General features: G+C 36.9%; 1 protein-coding gene across 8 annotated transcripts in view; it reads right to left on the reverse strand.

The window, feature by feature from the left end:
• The window catches only part of FRY (FRY microtubule binding protein), a 237,615-nt gene that overhangs the window by 92,671 nt on the left and 121,211 nt on the right, over window positions 1-23,733 (reverse strand). For all 8 annotated transcript variants that reach the window (XM_048934593.1, XM_048934595.1, XM_048934589.1 and 5 more), the window contains 13 exons: window positions 23,538-23,591; window positions 15,678-15,817; window positions 13,387-13,477; window positions 12,905-12,984; window positions 12,705-12,785; window positions 11,575-11,743; window positions 9,104-9,196; window positions 8,910-9,008; window positions 6,414-6,515; window positions 5,206-5,309; window positions 4,622-4,730; window positions 3,071-3,157; window positions 949-1,120 (listed from right to left, as the gene is read on the reverse strand). In XM_048934593.1, the coding sequence (XP_048790550.1) occupies window positions 949-1,120; window positions 3,071-3,157; window positions 4,622-4,730; window positions 5,206-5,309; window positions 6,414-6,515; window positions 8,910-9,008; window positions 9,104-9,196; window positions 11,575-11,743; window positions 12,705-12,785; window positions 12,905-12,984; window positions 13,387-13,477; window positions 15,678-15,817; window positions 23,538-23,591 (1,381 nt within the window). The remainder of the gene's footprint in view (window positions 1-948; window positions 1,121-3,070; window positions 3,158-4,621; window positions 4,731-5,205; window positions 5,310-6,413; window positions 6,516-8,909; window positions 9,009-9,103; window positions 9,197-11,574; window positions 11,744-12,704; window positions 12,786-12,904; window positions 12,985-13,386; window positions 13,478-15,677; window positions 15,818-23,537; window positions 23,592-23,733) is intronic.

The raw sequence follows: 23,733 nt of genomic DNA on the forward strand, positions 1-23,733 counted from the left end.
CAATGGCATAGCAGAATGCAAAAGAAAACACAGGAACTGCCCAGCTTAACCTTAAATGCTATATGTGGAAATCAGAATATTGTACCATAACATAGTAAAGAATTTACTAATGCAATAGAAGAAATCAAGAGTTCAAACATTTATTACCAAATGCAGTCCTCACTGTCACAAAGAGTAACCAAAATGAACTGACTTAACAACAGCACTAAATACTATGTCCATTGTACATTTAACAGCAACGAGTCCTGTGCTTCTATACTTTCCTAACAATGGTACAATGGTCTAGCAGTGGTACAGTACATCTTTGTCACTGCTGTGGAAATACGTAGACTCTTTCATTCACACAGATTTGGGGACTTAATGGAGTACCACGGTGAGTAGCCAAATTTCCTTTTCTACTACTAAGTGCAGACACCTTCAGCACAGGATCACAAGAGTTTTCTTTGGCATGGGATTCTCCACAATGACTACAATAGAAGCCTAGGACACTCTCAACCTGGGAGTTCAGTTCAGCTTTGTTTTACATTTACAAATTTCTGCCATTCTTAAAAGTTTCCCTTGGTGTGAAATACGCATGGCAATTAAAACAGGGTTACACAAAAGAAATCTCTGCTGGACTTCAAAGCTGGTACATTTTCAGGACACTGGAATTGTCTCTAGTAGGATGAATACCCATGAATAAACACAGATAGCCAGAACTAAAAGAGTTAATTCTTAACTATCATCTGCAACATCTAAAAAAACATAGTATTGCTGTCTTAGATACCATTCTTGAAAATAATTTTGCATAATAAAAAAAAATTAAAAAACCCCTATAATTATCAAACTAAACCACATATTTCATTAGAACAGAAATGTTCACAATAATGAAATCAACTGTATTTTTAACACTATTAAATCATTCTAGAGACTTTTCCACATTCATTCTTATGCAACTTTCATACTGACCTATCATTTTTGCTTCCTCCTCTGTAAGAGTTTTGCTCAGATATGTTTTCTTCACTCTGAGAGTATTTCCAGAAGGAAGGACAGCACCAGTCACTGGCATTGGAGGTTCACCATCTTTTTGCTGCAGGCTATCAGCAATTACCAAGAAAGCTCTCAGACCAATATTCATTCTCTGTAAAGTTCAGAAGATGAATGATTATCATAATCAAACAATCATATTCTTAAATCACTGAAATTTTGTTATGCAGTTGTACATTATTCAGTATTTTGGTCACAACAACCAGCCTGACATATGTCATAAAAAAATAGCCATAAAATTAACTATGAATTTATAGCTTTACTATGAGTGGTTGCTCTTCACTCTCAAAACTTCAATTCTTCCCATCTGTACATTATAATTTTATCTCCAGAATAAAAAATATGGATTTGAACCTGGAGTTTAATAATACATCCTAACTGGACCTAGAGTTAAGCACAAATCTCCTAAATGATGACTATGCACAAGATGAGTAACTGTCTCAAAAGGGCACAAGATTGACCCCACTGTGTGAAAAGTTTGGGATGGAGCTCAGCACCAAAACATCAGGAAGATGAAGCTAAGTGCAGTGAATGTCTCCAGGGAGTTGAGAGGAAAACCTGCAGTCTTTATACTGCATTGATTAAAACACCAGAATGTTTTTCATTTCTGAGAAATGTATTCCAAAAATTGAGACGCAGTCCTAATGACAGCTTTCAAGAAATGCATTCACATGGACTTAAAACACAGAAGGCTGCATAGAACAAAAATTACCCCTATTATTTCATTGTCTTTGGACTTACATTGTTGCTGATGTACAGTAACATTTCAGATGTTAAGATCTTATGAGGTCTATGTCCCTCTGATACACAGATATCTTGCTGCAAAGAAATACTACGTCTATTCCTTATAAGCTCTGCCTCATGTGCAATGATATCTGCAGCACAGCAGTGATCAGACTACCACAGATGAGCCTGATGCCAACTTGGCAGGATCTGCCTACTCAGGAGCTCTTTGTGATTTTTCTGTAGTACTGAATAAAGATGAAAGCTGTGCTATAAGTAGAGTTTTCTTGTTTTTACTGGTTTTGATAGTAGAAAGCTTAACACAGATATTTCAAAATATCTGTTTTAGAATCAAACAGGACTTTTGCAAATAGCTCATTTTATTTTAACATTTTAGTGAAGAGATATGACTGTGCAACAGAACAGGATTAGCATCACAGAATCACTGCATTCTCAAATGGTTTGGGCTGGAAGGAAACTTGAAGTCCATCTAGCTCCAACTCCCTGCTGTGGGCAGGGTTGCCACCCACCAGATCAGGCACTGAACACTTTGACGGATGGGGCACCTGCAACTTCTCTGTGCAACCTGTTCCAGTGCCTTATCACTCTCTGAGGAAAGAACTTCCACCCACTAACTAAGGTAATATAGACTAACAAATGTAATATAGACATATTTTATGTGAAGAATACAAATACTTCTTATCTTGCATGTATTATTTTTTTAACATTCAAATGATTGTTTTGTTTTTTTTTAATTATAGTTAAATGAATTTCAAGAGAATTTTTCATTATTTCATTAAGTATTTAATTTTTTTTTAAGATTTTCAAATGCCTGATTGTTTTCCCTAAGGAAAGCACTAGAAACATGACTAACACCAGTGGAGATGCACATGGCCACCACCTTCAATTCTTCTTGCATCATATACTCTTTCTCAGTAACACTGAAAAACGTTGAAAAACGTTGAAATCTTTAAAAAGAAACTGTTTTTATAATGGAGTATTTTCATGCATTACACAGATCATCAGCAGAATGATCAGGAAATAGTGTGGCCCATAGTTTTATTTCTCTCCTCCTTTTTGTTTCACGCATTTACATGACTTCACACTCCATAACCTTCACTAAGGAAGCACAAGACAGGAATGAACAATGAGGCATTTCACAGATCAGTCCACAGAAGCATTTCATCAAGAAATCAATTTCAAGGTATCACTTAGAAGCTGGACAATGGCAAAAACATGCTTAGAATGTAAGCAGAAAGCAAATGTATCACAATATAATACATATAAACTACAAAAAAATAAATGCAGATGCATGCCATACCTCAGGGTTGAGACTGAAAGCTTTTGCAGGTTTTCCAACACAAAGGAAATCAAAGATAATTTCTTTCATTGCAAAATCTAAACGTTCCTAAAATAGTAAAAATATTGCAAATCATTAAACTTCTCACTTCTGCTATTCATTTCAAGGCAAAAGAATGTTGAAAACTACTTTAATCAGGATTTATTTAAATGTTCAGAGAAACAGACTTTTGGAAGTATGCTGAACACATCATCAGATCTAAGCTCTCATCACTGCTGTATGTTGACAAACGACAAATTTCTGCCTGCTTAATTTACAGCATTTACATTCAAAATGAGCCATTTTGGAAATAAGGCTTTTAATTATTTCATTTAAACTGCTGTAATTATGGTGCTAACATAGTATTTTATATAAAAGCAGATTATTCACAGATGGCATAGTTCAGGGAAGATTTTAAGCATCTGTTGTATTCACTTCTATGCAGACTTTAAGCACGCGCTTAAGTGCTTTGCTCAATGTGAATTTAAGTAATAAAAGAGAAGAAACTGAAGGTTAGTGTATCTTAGCAATTCCCATCTGAACTGATGAAACCTGGATGCGTTAGCTATGTACTGAATCTGCTTTTCCTCTAACTTACCTTCTTCAAAGCAAAGAAACTTATTTGCAAAGTTCAGCAGGACTTATTCAGTTCCAGCACAAAACACAACTTACTATTTCAAATTTTATCAACAGTCAGAGGTAGTCAATTAATGTATTTTCTGACTAGCTGGCAATTTCTAAAACTGATGAAAAACACACCTGAGCAGAACTGAAAATAATTTTATCTATCTTCAGAGGAACAAAGATAACAAAAAACTTGCTTCAAAGGAGACTTTCTCAGCTCAATCTACGAGGATTGCTCTGAAAGTAACGCCTTCTATTTTATTATGTTGGTCTGTGACATCAGAGGTGGATGTTGATGGTATGGCAGTAAAGGTTGAACCTTCCCACCAATATTCTACTACGTGTTGTTGCTGTGTGACAGATGGCAGCAGAAGGGCAGACTGACAAAATGGCATCTGATGTGGAAGTGCCTATGAAGGAAATGTGTGTCACTGAATGCTTCCATGCAGAAAAAATTGTACCCACTGACATTCATCAAAACTTGCTGAATGTTTATGGAGACCAAACAGTCAATGTGAGCACAGTGAGGCAGTGGGTGCTGTGTTTCAGCTGATGCAGCAATGGGTCACCTCCACTAGTGAAGATTGTTGTAAGGATGGCATTCAGATTCTTCTTTATTCCTAGTGACAATGTATACCTGATGATTTGACTATGTTGAAAAATAGTTTTTTGCTGTGAAGAATTTGCTCGGAGAAATACTGTTATTTGTATCTGTTGTAGTTTCCATGGAAATAAATAGGAGGCATTACTTTTGGAATGACCCATACATAATATTATCATTACCTGGATGAATGATATTAATAATGGTACTGCAAAAAATATATATCAGAAAATAGAAATTTCTTTATTTGCTATTGGGAAAGGGAGTTATCCATTAATTGGAAACATATACACGTGGATCTCCCATACCTGTGCAATAAACTGTATTATCTTCACAAAGATATTTAGGGGCATATCTCTTGGCACAACACCACGGGACCCTTTGGGGAAAAGTGTTGTGACAATCGTAATAAGTCGACTGTAAAAGAAAGAAAAAAGCATTAGACAGTTCTGGTCCTTGCAGACCTTCAATTGTCATGAAATGTAAGTTTTAAATCCAATACCATTTACAAAATTAAGAAAGTATTTTCTTATTTGAAAAAGTAATGGCATAACTTGTTCTGATCCTTAGCTAAAAAATTCAGTGCAATTATTTTATTTCACTACTATATTATGACCATATTATATTATATTATATTATATATTATATTATAACAATAAACTCCTTCTAAATTTAATGAGGCAGAGCGTGATTTTTTGTTCTTCCACAGGGTGGGCAAATAATGAACAGGGACACAAAAGGGAGTATTTTATTGTGTACTTTTGAGTGCTTTTTTTTTTTTTAACAGCATGAATAGGTTTAAGTCAAAGGAGTTCAGGAGAACTGTAACACCTCTTCATTGGCAAGATCTGCTCTGCAAGTCCTGGTTATCATAACAAATACAGCGCCTTACCTTTGGGTAGCTGTATTGCTTTCACATTTAATTCTGATCATGTAAACCCACAGTAGTCTGTACAGTGATTCCAGTGCAACTCGAGCCATTTTGGGGTCTTTATTCTAGAAAAAAAAATAAATAAAGTTCAGACAGAAACTAGAGACGAAGTTCTGCACTTAATGGATACCACGATTCAGAGTTTGTACAGTGACATTAAAAAAAGATATAGACCCACAGCTGCCCAGTACCCTCAGCCCTGTAGCTGCAGGAAACCTATGCATTTGACCTACCTCTCCCAGTGTTATATAAGCTGTCAGAAAAGCAAAATATCAGGTTAGTGTGGATTAAATACAGACTACAATTTAAAATATGCATTTGAAAGCCAGCTCAATTTGACTCTGAAAGGAAAATGCTGTCCTTAGTTGATTCTGTGAGTATAAAAGGTGTTGTCCTATGATGCAGACCTGGTATGAAGAACATAGAAGATATTCAAAAGAGAAAGACCAAAAATCTGCGAATTCTTAGGGTGGCCCAGATATTGTTGCATCTGGAATGAATTAGATTTCACTGGATTATCTGTCTGAATTGCCATTTATTTTTGGAAACTTTTGGACCAGTATATGATTTCTGACTGTTTGGCAATACAGTTTTCCATTTCAACATCCAGTTAACTGAGACCCCCACCACCACGTGACTCCAAGCTGAGACAGTGATTATATATTCTACCTGTGCCTTCTGCAGAGGTCTCCAAACCACTGGCTCAGCAAGTGGCAGGAAAGAGGCCCTTCATTTCAGCTGACCACTGCTTAGGTAGGGTTGGGAACCATCTTTTCATTTGAATCCACTTCAGGTGCAGAATGGCACTCTAGTTATTGTGGAAGTAATAGATTTGAGAATACCCTCGTGAAAAAAGCAAGTTAATATTGGGCCAGCTTTGGTAAGTCACTCAAGCTACTTTCAGCAATAACACTGCCTGTGTCACAGCTGTTTGACTCAGACTTCATTTGAGGAAGAAAAACGGGAGAAAATTGAACTAGGCAGAAGTATACTTAGTTGTTATCAACAAAATCTGCATAGCTAACTATGTACTGTCAGTGCATAAAAGTATGTATGGATCAGCTAATGGCAATAATCCAGCATGATTACCTAAAATGGATTTGCAACATATCAAGATACTGAATATTAATTAAGTTTTCATACGGTAGTTAAAAACAGAAGATACTCACCTTGAGATTGGACAGGCAGTTGTTGAGGAAAATATGCCATCTGTTTAAAAAGAACTGCTTCTGACTGACACAAAGTAGACATGTTACCAAAGGATACAAAGCCTAAACAGGAAATAGATGATGATATATATTATTCACGCATCTACAAAATATAAAAATGATTTAAAAGAGCTACTGCAAATGTTAAAGTTCCAAATCTATCATTTTGTGCAACGTTAGTCAACAAAAACATTGTTACAAGTTAAAAACGAACATTTCTCTAAAGCTGCTAAAGATATGTTTTACAAATGCATCAAAACCAAACAAATGCCTACTTACAAAACAATCACAAACCCAAGGAAGGGGCATAGTTTTAAACTCTGACAGGGTTAATTTCTGTCAATTAAATGACAAAAGATAGCATGGAAACATCCACACCTTATTATAAAACCTGCAGGACTGACACAGTTTGTTGGGATTTTTGAGTACTCAATTACTTCTCAAAATCAGCAGTCATGACATTGACTGGGAGATGTGTCAAATGCACTGCTGAGGTGTGCTAAATTACAGACAATGCCTGGGTCTGCTGCTGGTTACATCCTGTGAACTAGAAAGTAACAAGGGGCAAAAATGTACCTATTGACTTTAATCTGACGTAGCTGCTTCAGCAAGACTTTTTGGTTTCAATTCTCACGCTAACACAGCCAATCAAGACTTTAAAATATAGTAAAATAAGATAACTTTTAAAGACCAATGATTCTCAAAATTAATGCTAAAACTCCAGCATTAGTCACAGCTCAGTCTACTTTAAGTACACGCCAAAATCCTGTAATACATAGCATAAATTGCCCATATCTAGGTTTCACCTAATTTCTTGAGCAAATGGCAAACGTACATTAATTATTACTTTTATAATCTTTATGTCCAAAGTCCATATAGCAGAAGATAACTTTTTCCAAAGATTTTCTTACGAGATTAATGCTATGAGCACTTGGCAGGATCACAGAGCTCAGACACGCACCAAGATTGTTAAACTCATCCTAACTCAGAGCCCTCGGATGGAAGACACACAAACCATCTCCTGGAGTTTCCTAGTTCTCTCTGTTTACTATTAAGAGAACCTCAGCTAGCTCAGACCAGACTCCTTCAGACAGAAAATGAGGTCCCCACCCTGCCTGTTCAGTAAATGTGCTGATTCACAAAACACTGATCTCGGAAAAGAAGGTCCTTCTCAGACTCCAAAGAGCACATTTTCTTCCTGAGGTCTGAAAGTATGCACTGCAGCTATTTCTGCTGGCTGTTTGCTTCTTCCCTCCTCCTCACAATGTTTGCATTTCTAATCACACCCTCCCAAAGATCTAGTCTATTTTGTCATTTTTAACTATGTAGCTTCCAGTGTGGTATGTGTAGACAAGCAATCAAATGCTAATCCCCAGCTGTGCAATCCTTTCTCAAGCATGTACTATTGACTTTGGCAAGCACAGCCACCAGTTTGGGGAAGTTCTATTTAGTGTGAAAACTGTACAGCAAAGCCCTTGCCCTGCTATAGTTTCCACAAGGCTTTATTAACTTGGCAGAGTGGAGTAGAACCACACAAACACAAGCAGAGAGAAATCAGAAATTTGTCCCAAGCCTCCTAATAATTCAAACAGAACCAGAACTGCATCCTGGAGAATGCTTAGGCCGTTCCCTAGCATTTGTGTAACTGATGTGGGCAGTGCAACAGTGGCAGGGAGCAGCAGCACACTCCTGCAGTCCTCCCAGGAGATTCGCTAGCACAGGTGAGTAGCTGTTGTCGAAATACCTGGAAACAGGTGAGACTTTGGGACATTCCCCTACAACAAGAAAGAAAGGACAAGCGACAACTTTCCTTACTTACAAGGCCCAAGGCTTCAAAATGGATTAGCTAACAGCACAGCGCTGACGTGCGCTGACCCAGTTGGAGACACAAACTGCTTAAGGCAGCCAGCGTCAAACTGACTCAGATCTTCATTTAACTCAGATCAACTCTGCTTCCAAAAATACACTGCAGCGCCACTGTTCATCTCACAAGAAAAAAATGACACAGAGAGCTGCACAGTAGCCAAGTTACGGATTTAAAAGGGCATGTGTTATTTTCATATTTTCACATATTTTCATTCTTACAAAATGTTATTTAAGCCCCGTGAAAGAGTTGTTCCCACATGTCTCACTTGACAAGAAATGAACTCTATTCTTTCTTCTCTCCTCCTAATGTTTACACATAGCAAGTATGAGAAAACCTAACGGTTTAGTAGCCAGAGCCCCAGAAGCTGAAAACATCTGCCTGGTTCAGACTGATTAAGATCATATTCTGAATAACATAAATATGGTTATTTTTTTGCAGAAACAATAGCCTACCCTGCAAACAGAAATGCATTAGCTATAAAGTCAAACAGAGAAAAAGTTTTGCAACTAGTTTTGTGAATTTCCCAAGAGCCTTGTTAAAGGGATATTTCTGACAGTGAATTTCAGCCTCTGCTTCTTAAAGTTACCAACCAATGAGTGCTTCTTTCGTGAAGAAAGTTCAAGTGTTGTATCATACAGGCTTTCAACAAAGTTCCTCAGACAGGGGACATTCACTTCATTTTTAACAGCCTGAAAGAAAATGCCATGTTAATGAAACACTATTTCTCAAGATGTTTTATCTAATTTAAAGAAATTATGCAAACAACTCCCAAAATAAAACTCACAGCAGCTACGGGGACTAGAATTTCAACAAACAGTCCTGCCAGGGCATGCTTGATATCTTTGTCTTTAACTTCAAGGAAATAATGTGCACATTCCTAAAACAAAAGAAAACAAGAACCATAAATTGTGTATCAGCTGGAATAAAGACATCCAAATGTCTGCTCAGTGCATATCAAGAAAAAAAGTCTTGCCAAGCACACAGAAAATACTTGCACTGTGTGTTAAGTTCTAAATTTGCATTCTGCTGCAAGCACAAAGCAGAACACAAATCAAGGCCAAGGATCTCTTGCTCCAACCACTGTGATCCACAAACTCTCTCCTTACTCCAGCTTTTCTGGTTAGTGTTTTGAGGAAAGTGAGATGGATGCAGGGACTGATCTCATGCCTTCCCTCTCTATATATTCAGAAGCAGGAAGAATACTCCACACAGTCTGCTTTATGTAATGCTCTGTAAGGCCAGAAAAGCAACATATTTCTCCAGTAAGATAAAGTGGCAAGGAACAATCTTACAGCAAATACGTTGGGATGAATTTAATTGCTATGGTGCATTGCTGATGAAAGATCAAAACATAACAGTGTGATTTCCAGCCTGAAATTGGGAATTGAGAGGGAAGATAAAAAATGTACTTTTGTCCTAAATGTGCAGCAAGCTGCTATCCACACAACTGTGCTGCTCAGGATGTGAGGCAGAGAAGATAAACATCTGTTGTTTTTGTTAACTTCTCTGAGGACAACAAATTGTATTAGTCCAGTTACTTCTCTTTCTAGATCCAAGGTCCCAAAAGCCATTGACCTTATGAGGAAAGTCCCCACTGACCTTTTTCCCTGCATACAGAACAGTTTACAGATTAGATCAAGCATAATTTTTCCTCCTATACACAGGGTTCTACATCATGTAAGTTCAGTCACTACAGCCACTGCTGCTAGACTGCTGAGGCTCTTGATCAAAGCCAGTAGCCTTCATGGCCTTCTCCAGTTGGTGCCGAAAGTCAGGGTCTGCCAGAGCCCACTGCTGAGGTCAGCTCACCCTTTGAAAATGTCTCTCTCCCAGAGTGGAGCTGGTATGACAGAGCCTGTAGCACTCTATGTAGATACTTGAACAAATAGATGAATTACCACAGAATCAAACTATATATGTGTTTTATCAAATTGAGCAAAATTGGTTTTCGTATACAATACAAAGCATCTTACATATATATATATCATGTATACCTTAAATATCTTATGATGCAGTGGAGGATCATCTTATGGATCACTGATATGTATGATCATTATCTACAATGAATCTTATGATACACTGTAGGATATATAAAAATTCATTAGGTGCTGAGATACTCCAGTGATGAGCAAGACAGAGATTATTAGCATCCAGATTTTGAGCCTAATGCATGAGAGCTTCACTAATTTCCAATTTCAACAGCAGTGAACACTGGATTCCAACAGCGCCGTGCAGTAAGAACACAACACATCCACATTACTTGTGCACTGAACACACACTGCTTTGATGTGTTGCCATCTCTGAATAACTTACATGAAGTCAACACATAATAAGCTGCATTCATGTATCAAAACACAAGGTAAGAAGAAAAATGAACTTTTTCTGTACTGTTAAGCATGGTTTAAAACACTGCAAGATTCAAATATAATGTGATTCACATTCAAGGTTTAGAGAAATTATTCTGCATACCTCTATGTGTATGCATTTGTATTCCAATGCCAAATCCTTATTTGTCAGCATCTAATATTAAATATGGATATTTTTCATTCCACTGACACTATTAATAAGCTGATCTTACATGGAGATTTACATAAAACATTCATTTTACTGGCTGACTGGCTACAAACTCTGCATCTATGAATACGATTCCAAGAAAAAAGAGCAGATAAAAAGGTTAAGCAAAACAAACCTGCTGCGGGGCATACAACCTACCATGTTTTACCAGACAGAAATGTGGAAATGTTGAAACACATAAGATTTTCTTTTTACAGAATAATATAATATGTTAGTTCAAAGCATGCATGCCAGACAGACTATGCTCTGTCTTTGTGGTTCTCAAACTGGATGGGTACAGGATACCCTATAGAGGAAGGAGCATGAAGGTGTGCTGGAAGGTGACAATCCATCCAAGGGAAATTCCATCCAGCTTTTGCTTCATTTCTTTTTCTTCCTTTGTGGTTTTCTACATCAGAAATTCCATTCTTCTTTGGCAACTATGTCAAGGGTGGAAAATTGACTTTGGAGGCAGTGAGCAGCTATGCAGGGATGCAGGGCAAGGAATGGCTGTGGGATGCCAGTATGTGAGGTCGTGGTTCCACTCTTTTTGTTGGAGAAAAACTCTTTTTGCTGGAGGAGATGGGGACTTGAGTATATGACTCATGACAATTTGAAATGATACATTCCTGAGTTAGGAGACTGGAGGACTGAGAATTATGTGTGGAGAAATCCCCTGAAGTATCGCAATAGGAATTTTACCTGCATAAACTGAAGAGAAGCTTCAAAGTCCTCCACAGGATACATCTTAATACGGAAGAATTTCATTCCCATTATGAGACTGATAATGCTTTGAACTACATACGGGCTTTGTTCTTTATGCCGTAGCTCTTTTAATTCTGCCATGAATTTCTTCTTTACAGCAGGAAATCTAGGAATTCATATTGGTTAGTTACAGAACAGTATACATTCATGTTTGAAATGTATTGTAAGGCATTCAAATGGGGAAAAAGCTACAGAAGATTCACATCTGGTTGTAAAATATATGGTGAAAAGATTTCTTTCTGTTCAGCTTTCTTTTACTTCTGACAAACTCAAACGAAAAATAAAGAGTACAGCCTGATCTTAGTCCTTATGGGTAACTACATCTTTCCAATTATTGTCCACTTGTGATTCTTTTCAATATTTGAGCTAACAATATCATTAAAGCCCTCTCACATTACTAAAAAAATTCAAGTTGAAAGATCATGAAAAGTACATGCAGTGTTTTCAAAAGAAAAGGCTTAAATGATAACCATGACAATATTCAAATAGGCCATTTTTGCCTTTGTGTTTTTTCAAACAGTCATTACAATAACATTAACTACAGCTCGGGATAGGGGGCAGAGGCTGTGCCCATTTTTTATCTCTCTCATGAGTCTGCTGATATTCTCTATCCATAAGAATCATCTACGGGATTCAGAAGAAGTTGCATTAAATAATAAACTGAAATAACTACAGAAAGACTTTAAAATATTGCTAAGTTGCTGTAGCCATTTTAAGGTTTGCCCAGCTAGAGAAAAAACAGCATACAGAAAAAAGACTATTTGAAATAGCTCTCTTCAGCACTTTGGGGTTTCCACAGCCGTCATTGGTGAGATAGGGAAAATAATTTTGCTAATTTTTTAGTCTAGTTGAATTTATTTAGGATGACTGGAACACACAATGGAAACAGGAAGTATCTGATTTTCTGAACCTTATGCTCTAGACCACCTGAATGAGCAGAGGACCAATGAGATGAAATGATTTATTGTGCGCTATCTTTAAAGAAATTGAGAGAATCAGAATATTTGCATACTAAGCAAATAAAACTACTCGGGTTTCCTTTATGTATGGTATTCAATTTTACTCACTTTGCTTGAGCTAGTACACCTATAACTTCTGCATATAAATCCGCGACAATGTGCATATTTCCAGTGTTAGGACCAAGGTACCTAGCAAGAGAGAAGAAAGAATTCTGTTTGTCAGTCAGGGGTCTGGTGCTTAAATGCAATCTGCACAAGTCAGCAAGTAGGTTTTCTTCACACAATTTTGGTATGAAAAAGAGCCTTACCCTTCCTTGTATTTAAAGTGCTTGAAAGCCAAGTTAATAACATCATGTACCAAAGCATCTATTACAGGATGAAGTGGAATCTGAAAACACAAAATAAAACATAACTGGTACACATATAGTACACTTTAAGCCAAATACCTCAGTATTAATATTACTTGTGGGTACCTTTCCTACACAGATACAATACCACTAGAAATAGCAGCTAGCTAATAAAACAGCTGAAATGAGCTGTCCCTTTAAAGTTCATTTAAAATTGAAGATAAATACCTCATTTCAAAAACCTGTCCAAGTGAAGTCTGCATGAGTGCAGAATACTACATATGCCACATGTGCAAGAAAGTCAGCAATGAACAAGCATACAGGGGGTATCTCACATTTTTATTAGATTTTTGAAGATGGAAACAGAAACAAGAATCTTTTATAAAACAAATTTTGTAATTTCCATGATTTACTAGTTAATACATAATTGAAGAACTCCATACCTGTTTCAAAACTTCTATTAATACTAAAGAAAATATAAAGTCAATAGCCAGATCTCTTCTTTCCATTAAGTAGTCCCTTTGCTGTTCGTCACTGCAAAATCAAAAGAAGCACACCATTTAGGAGATATGTTATAAATCACATTATGTGCTTTCTTCGGTTACACATGTAGTTAACAAGGGATTATGTTCTATTTTTCAAAACTGCATTACATTTCAGAAGTAATGCACTGAGACTCTTAAAATCTGAGACAAATAAAACAAATCTAACTTGCTACATTCACCTGTGTTCAGATATTGAAATATGACTTTCCATTTTCTTCTTCTTTCCTGTTTAAGTATGCCTATTCAAGGAAAAAAAACATAACAGAAACCAAGGAAACCTGGATTCTATAATATAACAAATGGGTTTGTTTCAATTTCCTTGCTGATGGCATCAGTTAGACAGTTCTCAATTACACTTGGAAGGGAAACAATAAATTATTTTGTGCTATCAAATTCAGATACAGACTTGTGATGAATTTTAAAAACTGCCTTTAAATACTGATGGAGAATTCATAACCAAATCACTTTTTTTTTTTTTTGAAACTGTTCCAATGCTATTTTTTTTCTACTTTGGCATCATTTGCCGTATGTAAAAATATATTCCTGGTGAATCTGAAGTGAGTAGCTTGCAACAGAACTACAAAACATATCTGCATGGACCAACTGATCAGAGTTACAAAGTGCACTGAAAAGATGACATGAAACGTAAAATTCTTTTTGTTAATATTCAATATTCAACAAAGTCCTGTAGACCTTCTGAGGGAAGTACCACTGACTTCAGTGAGCTTTTGGGCAATAGATCCCAGCACACTTCTCAATAATTGATTTTGGATGTATTTACGTACTTTTAATTAAGAACGCATTTAAAATCTCTGCTTGATCAGTGTTGAAATCAATTATTTGCATTTTGATTTTCCTGGTTTCACATTAACTGGAGAAAGGACTGCTTGTATGTACTTTTTGTAATACCATCAATTGACAGAGTGGCCTTGGTTCACTGTTAAACTGCCCTTCAACTAGATTTTGAGTGGTGTTCCTGAAGACTTGTATGTGAACTTACATATAAACTGACTGTCTTGTAAAAGGCTCCTATAAGGGGCAGTCAGCACAAAGAGGCATTTTACGACAAGGATTCATCTCATGCCAATGCACAAACTGATGAATCATGCTTTCAAATAGCCTCCTTACAGTCACCATAAAGAATCTAGGAGAGCATGATTCAAGTCCATACCTACCTTGCTGATATCTAAAACTAGATCTTATCCCTTCAATCCAGCAACCATTGACTTTTGTAGATACTGGACTAAAAGTAATCCTTCCAGTACAGGAAGGGAATTTCTAAGGGTGAAGGAGACAGATTTTTTACATGGCCTAATAGTGACAAGACAAAGGGGGTGGCTTTAAACTAAAAGAGGGGAAATTTAGATTAGATGTCAGCAATTTTTTACTCAGAAGGTGATAAGGCACTGGCACAGGCTGCTTAGGGAATCTGTGGATGATGGGGCATCCCTGGAGGTGTTCAAGGCCAGGCTGGATGGGGCCCTGGACAGCCTGGTCTGGTGGGTGGTGTCTCTGCCCAGGCTGGCTGGAGTTTGATGATATTTAAGGTCCCTTTCAACCTAAGCCATTTTATGATTGTAATCTAAAGAACTGCCAGTGTGATTCCAAACACCGAGTCTGCTGTTTCAATGAAGTGTGTAGATGCATTCAGAAAAAAGAATGTACTGTACTAAGCGGTCAGGACTCAATGTCAATCAGTTTACTTATTGCCAAGGAACTCCTGATATCTAGAGATCAATGTATTTGTTCTGGGGTTTTTCTTTTTGCCTGCTTGTTTGTTTAAGAGTTAAGTCAATGTTACTAAAGCTCGTTAACCAATGCAGTCGTTTGGATAGAGAACAGCCGTAGGTGAAATTTCTCTGACAAAGCACAATGCTGCATGAAAAAATCTCCTTCTAAATGTCAGAGAATTATTACCTGCTCACAAGTGAAGAAGACTTATTCTGTAGCTTATACAAGCCACTATTTAAATAACATGGCAGTATACAAAACAGCAGTAGAACCAGTGTCTTAACTAACTGCAGCATAATTTTAAAGACACAATTACCTCATTTATGTTAAAGCTAAAAGCAGATTTCCAAGAACATGAAAAAAACTTTTCAATAAATGTACAAAAGCTGACAGGTGAAATGTAATATATTTCACCTAGAATCTGTCACTAGCACATGAAAACATATTAAAAATCATACCTTTTGGATTTAGTACTTGTTCTTGGTCTGTACTCATGAGATTCATCTTCTATGCCGTTCTGTCTTTTGTACCAATCAAACAAAGTGCGCAGAATAGAGGGCAGGCAGTATTCTGAAAGTGAGCTCATTGAGCTTATTACCTACAGGGAAAATACAACAATGCAAACAGTGATCAAGGCTCCCCTCTACCTTCTTCAAAAGAAAGGAATAATAATAATTAAAAAAAAAAAAACAACAAACACATTCAATGGTTTAACATTTTCTTTCTTGCTTTCATGTGTTTTTTCAAGTTATAAATCTACGGTCCAACTTCAGGTACCTAATATACCTAATATTCAGCATTTCCCCTTGAAATATAAGTACTGTTAATTGACAATACTAAAATGCACACAGCCTCCAACTCAATAGTAAAACACCTAGCTCTTCAAGGGGCTTGTTTTTATTCATTACACAATGTTGATATTTAATTTGAGCACACTGTAAGGACAGGAGGGGAAAAGATGATTAAGGAGTGGTACTGGCTCCTGGGTTGTGTGTGACTGCTGAATGTCCCTCCTGAAGTCCATAACAAATTGAGAAAACCCATGAACTCTGAGATAACCTTAACTAAATGGCTATGTAAACGCATCTTGCTATTAGGATCATGTATGGTAATTTAGACTTCTCTTTTCCATATGCTTTCCTCCATATTTTTGTGAACAAGTAAAATATAGTTAAAAGTCATTCCTTAGAAGTCCCTAAATAAGCAGTGTTAGTGTCATACCGGATAAGAAGGCTACTGCTCACTTGATATAAACTTTGTCACCAATTACAGCAACATTACTGAATATTTTTGAGCTGTTACTCCTGAACTATGACTTAAACTTCCTATTACAGGAAACCATAAACCAGCAATATGTGAAAGATCAGAAGGTTGGGTAAAATAAACAACCATAATCTTATCCAAGAGGACCATATAAGTGTTGAAACTGAACGCTTACAGCCACTGCATTTGAGTACATTAAAAAAAAAAACAACAAACAGAAAACCATTTAAAGAATGAATGAAATCCTGATCTGGAGTTTTGTGACGAACTCAGGATCACGCAGGGTCTGATCCTACAAAGTGCTGAGTGCAGGAGCTGAATGTACTTTGTGCCAGGTAGGCTGATTATGTCAGCAGCTCCGCCAGGTTTTCTCATGTGCTTGAATGCAAAAAAGCACATCTGAGTGCTATGGAACAACAGCAGTCTTGTGTCTTGCATAAGACAAAGCCCATGTGAAGTCTGCGACTAAAATGAGACCAAAATCAGGAATCTGAGCACCGTTCACACCATTCCCAATGTCAGTTGTGCCTTAAATGCCAATTTTAGTGGATGACAGCTCAGATAAATAACTGTCATCTCTTTTTTCAGTTTTTCAGACTCAGAATTCAACTAACTCATAGTGATGTGGTCTAAAGTTTAGGAAACATTTTGAGGATAAAGTATGATTGTTTTGATTGCGTTCAGATCCTATGGTCTAAAATTAAATATAGAGCATTAGAAAGCTAAAAATGAAAGTTTATGTAACAGTTCCATTTTAGGAATGCTCTCGATCCAATATACATTATTATCTGAAATAGAAAACAAGCTGCTGTGGAAGATGGCATGGAGGCCATGCTTGCAGCAGCAACAGCAGGCCTTTCAGTATGAATTATTACAGTGGCCCAGGCTGAAGGATACCAAAGCCTTTAAGCATAAGGCTTCAGATAAGATCTTAAAAGACATGAATCAGCCAGTGCCAGGGCAGACGATTCACTACCTGCTCAGACATTTCAATTGCTTCTTTATTGTTTGCTAGAAGGTTTTCTGAAGCTGCCACAACAGCAGCTGTTCATTACAAGATGCAATGAGAAACAGTTTCCCGAAGAAAACCATAAAACCCAGAAACAACAAGGTTTTCGGAGAGAAGCATCTATTTTTAAGATCACAGCAATGCTCATAAAAAAAAAACCAAACATACTTGAAGCTCAGTATCTTTTAAAAGATCACAATATTTAACTGCAAGTAGAAAATGGTTTCAGTCAGGTGTCCCCATAGGCTGTCTATCATTAGTCTTCCTTCAATGTCAGCTACACAATTTCACTCCCTATAAACAGTCAAACTGAATCCTGTTAGATCTCCCCAAGCCATACCTTCTCTGCTGAATTTACAGTGTGTGCCTTTAGCAGGGATAAAAGGTCAATATAACTTTTTAAAAAATCTTTCTGTCATTGCACTTTTAAGACAGGAAGGAAGGGTGGACTGGGCAAAGACCTGGCTCTCAGGGAACAGGAAGGGAGGGAAGTCTAGCCAGCGTGTTGGTTACTCAACCCTTTCATTTATTGGAAGTCCAGAAGGGAGATGAATTCTAGCTCTGTGCTGCTCCTGAAAGGGAGTGCACAGATGTACAAGTATGTCTTTGTTGTACAAATGATCATGTTCTTCCATCATAAATGAACCACCTACTGTATAACTTCAGGATAAGAAATCTGCACAAGCGTGGAGCTGTTTAAAATTTGTGTTCACAGAGCACTAAACATACTTCATGTAAATGCTTAATATTTATTTTGGATTAATATGTGAAAATAAATGGAACGAAATTCTGTCCAGGTAGTTTGCTACAATCTATATACTTTCATACAAGTCTTGGTATACTGTCAAAATAGGAACCTAAGAAATGTTTCCCCCTAACGGGATGAATAATAATGTTGTTTTTCATTTCACATATAAAATTTCTACATGCTGTAACAGCAAATGCATCCAAAACTGAATTCTCCTTTCAACAGCATCACTGATCCACTGACTCTCTTCTTTTCATACACCATACTTATCAGTATGTATGTCAAACGTGCATTTGATTGCCATTTTAGTAAGGCAGAAATCTAGTACTTCATTTTTGCAGTGTTGATTTATTTTTTGCTGAACTATTATTCAGAGAGTGTCTGCACACTCTAGTCTTCAAATCATTGTGTATACTTAAATTAATGGACATTACAAGAGAGGTTACACATTTTTCTATCAAAGATACTGAAAGAAGTAGAATTTGATAGATGTTTTCTTAGCTATATTTAGGACACCCATAGCCATGCAATAATGCTTTCCCTTCCTTCAACATTTTTTCCATCCAGTGCATGTCTATAACAAAACCCTGTAACTATAAACAACACAGATTCAAGGAAAATAAAAGCTACAATGACGTTCATGTTCCTTGAAATCAACTGCAGAGTAATAATGGTCAACAGTAAGACCAGGATTTCATATTCCATACAATAAATTAAGGGGATAAAGTTAATGAAATTTCTATTTCAAATAACCTAATCTTGGAGGCGATGGTAGAGAGATGAACTACACCAAGCTATTATTAACGTAGGTACGTGGTGGAATTCTTATTGGATCCTTGGAGACAAAACATTTTTTTTTCCTGCAAATGTTAAGATTTCTAAACAATCCAACACTAATGTAAAAATCTGTAAAATACAGCATTTGATGTAAACAGCACAGCTGAGTTTGTGTAGATCTTATTTCATTCATCTTTCATCTCTCTGTCTAAACATTTCTGGGGGCAAAAGACATGTGTCTGGGAATTGTTAAAACTGGTAACAGAAAGTTGGAATCGCTGGTTTTCACTTGTGTGAGCAAAAAATAGTATCATAGTACTGTTTAGTTCTTTGCATATTGTTTCAACTCAAATCTCTGAGCAAAAGCCAAGTGTTGTCCTATGTCCCCATTAGCATCATTTCTTTTATTTCCTCTAATCACACGCCCGACTGCAGAAGGACCACATATAAGATACAGTGAAAGTGAAAACACAAAAGGGGTAGTAATGGTGATAGGAGGACGGTTGGACTAGAAGATCTTGTAGGTCCTTTCCAGCCTTGTGATTCCATGATTATATGAACTGCAGTGCTGCTACAGTGATGAGGGTATGATTACTCACTCACTGCAGCTAACAAATCTCATTTTGGATGGAAATAATCATCAGCACATTACCTACCCCAGTTAGGATGTTATGAAGAGGGACACAGTCATTAGCATGTTGTCTGCTGTCTTATTTATTTTTGGTATTTCCACATTTTTTTATTACTAAATGCTTAGTTTCCTAGCTTGACCTGTTTTGTCTTTTTCCAATCCATATTCTCTAGTTTAAGGCACTTCTAAGAAGAGAGAGAAGCATAATTAAAATGATTACAAACTTTTCTGTAGATTGTGCTGAAACTCTCACACAACAGACCTCATATGACTGTTTCACATGAAAGCTAAGTCTTGCTGTTAAATTGTCAATGCCATGGAAGATCATGAGCAGGGCCAAAGTATAATATTCATGCCGTATTTTTATAGGGAAAAATGTCTGCAGATTGGTCCAAGAATACACGATGCCCTTTTTCTGCTTTCAGTGTCATCAATTCACAGAACATTTCTATTCTGTGCAACAGAAGATACTTCAGTGTGCGTTGAGAGAAGACTAATAAAAATGTGTCCTTGGGTGAGGATGAGTCTCTGGGATAATTATGCTTTTTTTTTTGCACTGCCTTTTGATCTTTTCACGTACTGCAACTTCATGGTTTCCTGTAAGAGGAAGCTTAAGTCATAGTTCAGTAGTACTATGTTTAATAACATTCCTGTAATTGGTGAGAAGGAGCGTGCTAATGCTGGAGCAGTAGAACTCTTCACCAATAGGCAAGTAAAGCTGTCTAACAAAGAACTTGTAGAACATAACTTTAAATATGTAACAGAGATAACATATATGGAAATTATATATTCTCCAATATGTGTTTTCTTTATACACCTAACAAAGAAAACACAGTCAGTGTAAGGAATCCAGTTTGTGAGGCTAATAGTGAGATGTTCTGCAAGTCAGGATAAGTGAGATTACTTCATAGATTTCTCAAGATACTATGATGAGTTAGAGGATGTTGATGCAATTGACAGCTAGACAGAACCACAGGACAATGCTGTCTGCCTACCAGGAGACATTGATACTACACCCATATGGAAAGAAACAGTATTGTCTGGCATCACCTCATAAGCTATGCATGTGCACTGCCAGGTCCCCAGATCCTGGAGCTGTGATCACAACCACAAACAGAATTCCTAAAATGGTGTTTGAGAACAGACAGAAGAGAGTCTCATTTTCTGACAGTCAGAGATAAAGCTGTTCAGGAAAAGTAAACAATGCTTTAAGATACATTCCTGGTTCAGAAGTTTCAACCTTAAACTTCATTCTAATTGCTGAAGGTAGCTAAAGCTCCACTCTGCTTGTTATAAATTTTGGCAAAGGGTATTTTTAAAGCTGGTTTTTTCCATCTCTGAAGCTGACCTGAAATTTAAAATTGGGCTACGCTTTACTTTTGCTGCTTTTCAATTTACAGTTAAGATGAAGCTCGGATATTTTAAGAGCCTCACTTTGTTCCACCCATCAATTTCATCTGACTTGAATACAGGCAATTTGTTTGAAGCCTTCAGAATTTGATTTGGGAAAATTAGGTTCTTCTGACTGTGCCATTTTTAATGCCTTCAAATTGAAAACCAAAAAACTGTTAGATACCACTTGAAAGTTAATAGATGCTCTTGGTAACACTTATTCATGGGGATTCCTCAATTTCTGAATTAGAAATGGCAGGAATGTTATCTATTGCCTCTTCTGTTCTTGCTAGATAACTTTGTTTCTGGAATAAATACCAAAATTTTCCGAATTTAGAGAGCAGAAACAAGGGATTATCAAACTAGTCCTTCTTCATCCCACATATTCTACATATTCAAGTTAATTTATAAAGTAAACACAAATGGTTAGAGCTAAAAGCACAAGGCCTCTAATTTTTAATATTGGTTTCAGTATTGTATATTATCACAATATGCAAGGTTTCCCAGATAGATCAGAAGTTAATTTTTAATATCAGCAAATAATATCTGCGTGTTCATGACTATTTTATAAAGCTGACATACTCATTTGTAAAACAGCTTTGTAACACTGAGGTGCATTGATCAAATAAACTGAATGAAATATGACAACTAAAAAAAGACTTTTTCTCTATCTTACTGCCCCTACTCTAGCTGAAATCTGTCTAATCTGTGACATTTTAGAATGAGTTTCTAGCTACAGCTAACCCAGTGGGTTACGATGGGTGTAAGTAAATCCCACGAGCACTACAACAACAAAAAATGACTATGCTGTGTAAGAAGAAAACAAAGTAAAACCTCACAAGTGAAACACTGCCAAAAACTCAGGCTGACATAAAGCCTGAAAATGTCAGTTTGGATAGTTTATTTGGAAAATTTCATGGAAACGAAAGCAAGGTTTTCTAAAAGGAGTTTTAAGGCAACCTCCGCTCTACATTTTTTCTGCCATCTCTCTAGACATAGCAAGGTAGAGCTTCAGATATGTGGTGAGAAATATACACAAACGTTGTATGTAACATAACGTGCCTCTGTTTTTCAGTCAGCATTTGTTGGTTCCCCCCTGGCCCAAGGATTGAAAGTAAAATGCCACAGATGGAAAGGCAAAATTGCTTCACTCTAGAGAAGTATACACTGCTCACACTAATTGATGTTGAATTGATTGTTCAATTTTCTATTTGCCAGTAATCAGGAGAAGCATTAAGTCTTCTTACTCTTCCTTGTAAAGGGCCACATTTTGCCTAACCACGAGTAATCAAGGCCACCCATTATGTGTTTGCTTAACACACTGCAGGAACAGTATCACAGGTTTTGCATATGGCTTAATTTGTTTTTCTTTCCCATTTATATCTAAAACTCTCCCCACAGGAAGGGAAAAAAAAAAAAAAATATCAAATTAAAATCAAAATACCACAAAAAAAAAAAAAAAATCATTACCAGTTATGACACTCACAAAGCAGCTTCCTTCAGCCTACGGTGGATGGCATCCCCAGAGGCTGTGGCCAGCAGAAGCAGGCAGGATGCTCAGAACTGTAGAACAGCAGTCCTGCCCTATGCCTGCCAGGAAAGCCTGCTTGACAGCCTTCCCCTCCCACAAAAGTGGCTACAGAGCAACCTAGAAAGGGTTATTTTGTCAAGCTAAAACTATGAAGTGAGCCCTTCTGGATCTCACAAGGCATCTCTTCTTCTGGCACAATATGTCTACCATACCAAAAGATTCAATAAAAGCGGTTAAGTTCATTTTGGGTTCTGAAGTACTACCCATATGTATGTCCTCACCCGAAGTTACATGTCTCAGTGTGGTACTTGCAGCTTATGGCATTAGCCACAACTGCTTTCAGGTGATTCAGTCACTGCTGCTACTTTCTTCTGTCCTGTATTTATGGAACCACCAGCAGCACAGTGGTGCAGGCAGCAATGGCCAAAGCACAAAGCTCAGTGATGGGAACTGAGACAGGAATGGTGGAGTAGCAAATGACTTTGTTTTTTTTATGACACACCTTGTGTCTATTCCTCCTCTTTGCTGGGGATGAGTTTTGGCAATCTTTATGTTCCTTAAATTCTTTTACAACTTTCTTTATCTCAAAATAGGTTACTCACGTAATATTTTTTTTCCTTGATTTTTTTTTTATTTTAATGTCTGGGGACCATGAACCTCTTTCAAAAACCAGAATGTCGATAAGATATGAAGGTTCCCCCAAACCTCAATCAGAGGAAACAGGCAGAAAATAACACAACAGATATGCCACAAAAATCAAGAAATTCTATGGCAGAAAAGTTTGAAAATAATGGAAGACATTCCTAATTTAAAACAAGAACGGTTAGGCAAAGCACTCATCCTACTAAAGTGCATTGACAGATTTTATTTTGCAGTGTAGTATGACACTATTATGACACTAGATTGCTTTTCAAGTATTTGTCTTACAGCTTGAGAAACAGAAACAATTTCATTCCAAGTGTCTTACTTGATCAAACTGGGGGTCTTCTCCTCGTTGCAGAGATTTGGTCAGTGGCTTCTCCTAAAAGAAAATATATTAAATATGCATTACTTAAAATCAATATTATAATACATTCTACCAGCTCTAGTATTATTTCTCTGTTAGATTTTTGTTTACATAATTTCCCACCTGGTCCCTTTCATGCTGGAGAGACTGTTTTATG

The sequence above is a fragment of the Lagopus muta genome, chromosome 1 (genome assembly GCF_023343835.1).
Source record: "Lagopus muta isolate bLagMut1 chromosome 1, bLagMut1 primary, whole genome shotgun sequence".
Lineage (NCBI taxonomy): Eukaryota > Metazoa > Chordata > Aves > Galliformes > Phasianidae > Lagopus > Lagopus muta.